General features: G+C 36.8%; 2 protein-coding genes across 2 annotated transcripts; one reads left to right on the plus strand and one right to left on the minus strand.

The window, feature by feature from the left end:
- LOC104778894 (sm-like protein LSM1B) lies at window positions 197-2,074 on the plus strand. The gene is made up of 5 exons (XM_010503309.2): window positions 197-641; window positions 1,248-1,316; window positions 1,407-1,522; window positions 1,607-1,669; window positions 1,782-2,074. Exons 1-5 carry the CDS (start codon window positions 581-583, stop codon window positions 1,857-1,859), a joined length of 387 nt encoding a protein of 128 aa, XP_010501611.1. The 5' UTR covers window positions 197-580; the 3' UTR covers window positions 1,860-2,074.
- Window positions 2,184-4,168, minus strand: LOC104778903 (exocyst complex component EXO70A1-like). The gene has a single exon (XM_010503316.1). The coding sequence runs from the start codon at window positions 4,166-4,168 to the stop codon at window positions 2,564-2,566; it is 1,605 nt and encodes a 534-aa protein (XP_010501618.1). The 3' UTR covers window positions 2,184-2,563.

The following is a 6,017-nucleotide window of genomic DNA, read 5'->3' on the forward strand; positions in this document are numbered from 1 at the left end:
ACTGATTTCGTTTTTGCTTTAAATAAATAAACTGCGCTACGTTTTTATGCTTAGCAAACGCCGCGTAGTTTCGCGCCGCCAATATCTAGTGCTGACGTGGCGATATATTAGTGGAGTATTATTTAAATTTTAAAGTTTTACTGTTATATTTACTAGTGTAAATATGAGAAATTAATTAAAAATTGTCAATATTTTTAATTGGGAAAGTGGTTGAAGTTTTTTATCGAGTTCGGTCGGACACTTTTATAGCTCTCTGGCGTTGTTTCTTCGAAATTTCTCATCCAAAGTGCGCGATCGGATCTGGGTTTTATATTTTTTTGACGAACCCGTGTCCCAATCTCCGATCTCGTGTCGAAAGTCTCAATCTTTTTATTTTTTCTTTATCTCTTTTTCTCAATTTAAACCCTTTAGTCAAAACCCTAATTTCCGCCTTCCTGTCAAAATTTAGACTCGTCTGCGTTCGATATAGCCAATCCTATCTCTTCAGCTAGAGAATCTGAGACCATTATATCTATCAGTTTGTGTTTTATAGGAAGACCGAAACTTTTCATCAATTTCAAGCGGATAGAGTCAGTGAGCGATGTCTTGGGCTGGCCCTGAAGAAATCTATCTTTCAACCTCACTCGCTAGTTATCTCGATAGTAAAAATCCGTCTCCCTTTTCCTCTCTGATTTACAGATTTGTTTGAAGCGTTATGTATGTTACAAGGATACGGCTTGATGGGTTTGAATGCATTTATGGAGCTTATTCTTGCAAACAATTCAGTGTTGCTTGCGTTTTGATTTTGAGTTCTTAAATTGATAACTAGGCTTTTATTATTCTGCGGCCTTATTCAAGCCTTGTCAATTTTGGTGTTGAGTTATCGGAAAAGAGACGCTCTTTGTTGATTAAGAGATTGAATCTTAAAAAGCTTTTAGTTTTATCTGTTGTGTCAAATCTGAATGTTCTTCATCAGCTATTGATGTTAAGCTTTTAGCATGCATGAGATAAAATGTGATGGGATTGCTGGCTCACTCTTGATTCAACTTAAGAAGAATATACTTTAGCCTGTGTCGAATTTGTCATTATCGGCTTAAGGATCCAAAATTCAAGTTCATTTCGATATTGCTTCTTTAATTTTGAAGTTTCATGATCCTCATTTTGCTGATGTTTAACTACGAAACTCATTTGGAGTTAGGTTTGCTTTTAACAATGAATCAATGTGCATCAGCTACTTATAATTGTTGGCTCTGCTCTTGACGATGCAGGAAAACTACTTGTGCTCCTTAGAGATGGTAGAAAGCTTATGGGAACACTCCGTTCTTTTGATCAATTTGGTATATACTTATCTATTCATGCTCCTACTTTTGTGATATTGTTGATGGGAGACAGATTTAAACTATTCTTTGTTCGTTGTATATGTATAGCCAATGCGGTTCTAGAAGGTGCGTGTGAGAGGGTAATTGTTGGTGAACAATACTGCGACATTCCTTTAGGCCTCTATGTAATCCGTGGAGAGAATGTTGTTCTGATTGGTGAGCTGGTAAGACTTCTCCTTGTTTGTTTGTTTTTGTTATCTCACTTTGTGTTTTCTAGATCACTGAGTTTCTTAAACCATGTGTCTTAGGACACGGAGAGAGAAGAACTTCCTCCACATATGATTCGTGTCTCAGAGGCAGAGATTAAAAGGGTAAGGCATCACATCACATGTTCTAACTTTCACACATCTGTTTAATTCATTTGTGATGTTGTGTGCTTGCTTACTGATGATTTGATTTTGGGGAATTTTTGTGTTGGTGTAGGCGCAAAAGGTGGAGAGGGAAGCAAGTGAGCTGAGAGGAACAATGAGGAAGAGAATGGAGTTCCTTGACTTTGATTAAACCAGATTGTGTCCCCATTCATTCTTGGCTTGATGCTCTGCTTTGGCTCGCAAGTTTTATGATGAGCCTTTTTGGTGTGTTAAATTTAGGGGATCGACGCAAGTCTTTTGTTTCATTTTGGAAGAATATGCGAAAAATAATCTGTGTACTTCTGTCTCTTCGGATCTATTTTACCTTTTCAGAAGAAAAATATTTATCATTTTTTTTGTGCCTTCTCTTGGAATTGGCCAATTGGGTAGAGAGATTGGGATATCTTATCAAAATCAAGATATAAGACTTTTCCGTTTTGAATTTCAAGAATACTTAACCGTTGGCTAACACTTGTAAACAAAGGGGCTTGCCTATAAGCTCTGCCAACCAGGATGGAGAGTTGGAGACAATCTATGCAAGAAGAACTACAACCAAACTGCACAAACAGAAACGAAAATGGAGCAAAAGCAAAAGACTAAAGAAGGACGTGGCACATTGCAAAATTTACATGGTACTTGTTGGTCCTGTGACCAATCAGGACTTTGGTTAAAAGAAGACATATAGCACAAACAACAACACACAAATATATGTTTACCTGGAAATGATTCCATCGGGCAGAAGAAACCTTGTGAATATCAATTCAAAGAATGGGTCTATTCTACGACATCCTAAAGTGGCACGTGGCTGAAAAAAAGAAAGTAAGAAAGAAGACGAATGTTCGTGTTAATCTTCATTTATCGCCTCCTCAAGTGTGGTGGTGTAGTATATCCTTCGAAGAAATCTAGAACGATGGTCTCGATATCTTCAACTGAGTATTTCAAGTAGTTCTCAGGGTGTCTCCCACTCTCTATATGACCCCTGAACCTTCCAAGAAACGATCTATAAGCCGGGATTAGATGCTCGGATAGAGATATTCGGAGTTCCTCTCTAAGCTGAGCATCTGGAACCGACCATGTGGACTGAGTCCTGTGAACCTCTTCGAACATAGTATTGAATGCCTTAAACCTCTCTCTCAGTGCACTTCTCGATACACCTGAGGAGAAACTCCCACTCACATGTAACCCTTCATCTCTCAGGCTATTCAGTACTCTGACCCATGTAGCTCTCTGGTAGTTTGTGGCAGCATGTCTAAATATCCCAGTGAGTTTCCTTAAATAATGGTCCCCAATCATTTCCCTTAGCTCAGGTGACCTTTTCACTTTCTGAACAATGTAATGGATGTTGTTCATGATAAATATGTGAGCTAGAGATGTGTCTCTATAGTGATTGGACTTCTCTTCTAAGTTGAAATGCAAAACCACGATCAACCAAATCAAATGCAAATCCAATGGAGACTTACTCTCTAACTCAGTGAAATCCATATCCGGTGTGTTTTGATCAGAGCCAGTAGAAGGATTCGACATGATAAGATCATCCAGGGTTTGCTTATAATCAGAGATCATAACAATGTAGTTCATCACATACCTCGTCAACGGGTGAATCGTTCCTCCAGGGACAGGAACTATCGAAGGCTCACGAAGAACAGCATTCTCAAACTCCGAGAGTATACCTCTAGCAGCTTCCGCTAGTCTAGACTGAATCTCAACGGCTTGAACCCTAATAGTATCTGATGAATCAGAGTCAAAGATTGCTTCTATATCAGGCAACATATCCGTTAACGCATCATGTAAATCAAGAATCTTGAAAAGCTTCTCAGGTGATCTTCTACTAATGCTAACAGCTTCAGGGAAAGTGAAAAGTCTCAGAGCAGAAGCCTTCACTGTCTCCATGAAACAAGTCTCATCCATGGCCGTGCATATGCCATCAAAAAGCTGCTCACAAAGCCTCTTCTCACTGGAGAACACAACTCTAATACAGACCTTAGCTGCACGGATCCATTGTCTCATCTTTCCAACAACAGCTTCCCAGTCAAGCTTCTGCACATCTCCGATGCTTATCTTGACAATACCAAGCTGCTTAAAAATGGTTTCCATGGCTGACTTGCGAACAGTTCCGTAGACTTGGATACATTCACGAGAGTAACCGGCGGCGACCATTCGCTGAACAATCGATCTTAGATCAGAAACAGCCTCAGGAGAAATCAGATCCATTTCTCGTATACTGCTTGTGGATCTGTAACTGCTTCTCCTACGAGTTAACCGGCTTGAACCGGAACCACCTGGCGAGTTCAACTCTTCTTCTTCGGTCGCAGTAGTTACGGAGCTGTCATCTCCAGCTTCGGCGCATAACGACGGAGAGACTGATGACGATGATGACTCCTCGAGAAAAAGCGAATCAGGTTCGAATACAGTTGTATGGGAGAGAAGAATGTTACGGAACTCGTCTTCGAGTCTAGCCATGGCGANAAAAAATATTCACCAGTACCGATCAACCTTTTGTATTCACCCCTTCCTCTATTAATCAAAATTTTTTTATTTAAAAATTAATTAAAATTAAATTTAAAAGCAATACAAATTAAAAAATAAGGAAAGTAAAATATTAATTTGGTTTACATTTTACAATTAAAGGAGGTTATATATAAGTTTGAGTTTATATATGAGAATTAAGCTTTACATTTTATAATTAAAACGAAATTATATGTCGGTTTTGGTTTACAAATGAGGTGATTATGCTTTAGATTTTACAATTATAACAAAATTATATGTCGATTTGGGTTTACAAATGAGATGGTTAGAATTTAGATTTTACAATTAAAATAAAATTATATCTCGGTTTGAGTTTACAAATGAGATGGTTAGAGTTTAGATTTTATAATTATAATGAAATTATATATCGGTTAAAGTTTACAAATGAGATGGTTATTGTTTAGATTTTACAATTAGAACGAAATTATATATCAGTTTGAATTTATAAAAGAGCGGTTTAAGTTTTTAATTTTATAATAATGTATATAATTTTTTTTTTTTTGTAAGGAGGTAAATGAAGACAAGTATTGTTTTTTGTTTTTTTTGAAAGTTTATGCTAGAGAAAAGTGGGAAATCGGAAAATAAAATTAAATAAAAATCTCTTTGGACTATTCAACTCCTCTCTTTGTGTTTTTGTGTATACGTTTGCCCAAAAGATTTAAACTTTGTTCGGAATTACTCTCCGGCGGCGTGAAATGCCCGGTAAAATTAAAAATTGGGTGAGATCTGAAGTCATAAATGCTAGTATAATGCCTAAAACAAAGTCCCCACTTTCTCTACAAAAAAAAGAGACACATATCTAGATATATCCAATCATGTCTTATGATGATTCATCTTCCCATTTTTATAGTGGGATCACTTAAGCCAGTAATTTTGGAAACTCAAGTCAAGCATATATAATGATGATTATGACATAATACACAATTCCATAGATACATTACCTACAACTACAATGGTCAATATACTTTGATTGACGTGGTTGGAGTTGGACCATGTTGGTAAAGACATCAATTTTGTATTATACAATTTATAATCAAATTACCTCTACGGATAAGAGTAGTACCAGAATTTTGGTGAATCTTTTTTTTTAAAAAATTATTATAATGGAGACGTTTTAATACGTTTATTTGGAATAGTCGTAAACCAGCTAACATAAATGTACATTGTCAAACCTCATAATGAGATGAGGTTGGTGGACCATACTTAATTTTGATCGAGCTGATGATTACGTAATACAAGTTGTAGTGGATATTTAAGGTTCTTCAATGTTTGAAGAATTAGGTTTAAGTTACACAATGAAAAGTCATAATTAATCTGAAAATTTGATATATATATATATATATTCACAAAAAAAGAAGAAAATGATAAATACAATTTTCTATCATTATGTTTTTTTTATTTCAAGACCCTGAACTTAGACCACGAACTCAATCAGTTTACACAGACCTGACTAACTCAATATACACGCTTGGGTCCACGGAACAAGTTTAGTCAGAGAGATATACAGTGGTCCCTCCACATCCACGGGATAAACGACTGCGTTTTAATATGGGCCTGGGCCTGACAATGGGCTGTGTCAGCAAAGGGGAATGACAACAAGGAGCGTTATTGGCTGTCACCAGAAAAAAAGATCGTCACAGCCCTGTAACGTTAGTATCACCTCACTTCTTGTCTGAAAAGTAGCAATAAAATAAATCGTGCTATAAATAGTTCACTTGTGCCGCACGGTCCCTCTCATCTTCTACGGACAGCTTCTTTCTCTTTCCTCTCTGATTTTTTTTTT

This window comes from Camelina sativa, chromosome 1, assembly GCF_000633955.1.
Source record: "Camelina sativa cultivar DH55 chromosome 1, Cs, whole genome shotgun sequence".
NCBI lineage: Eukaryota > Viridiplantae > Streptophyta > Magnoliopsida > Brassicales > Brassicaceae > Camelina > Camelina sativa.

Bases quoted from the DNA above. Each gene is read 5' to 3' on its own strand.
- LOC104778894 (XM_010503309.2), top strand. From the start codon at position 581: ATGTCTTGGGCTGGCCCTGAAGAAATCTATCTTTCAACCTCACTCGCT. The intron at 642-1,247 runs GTAAAAATCCGT...TTGACGATGCAG, and splicing joins ACTCGCTAGTTATCTCGATA to GAAAACTACTTGTGCTCCTT. The intron at 1,670-1,781 runs GTAAGGCATCAC...GTGTTGGTGTAG, and splicing joins CAGAGGCAGAGATTAAAAGG to GCGCAAAAGGTGGAGAGGGA.
- LOC104778903 (XM_010503316.1), bottom strand. From the start codon at position 4,168: ATGGCTAGACTCGAAGACGAGTTCCGTAACATTCTTCTCTCCCATACA.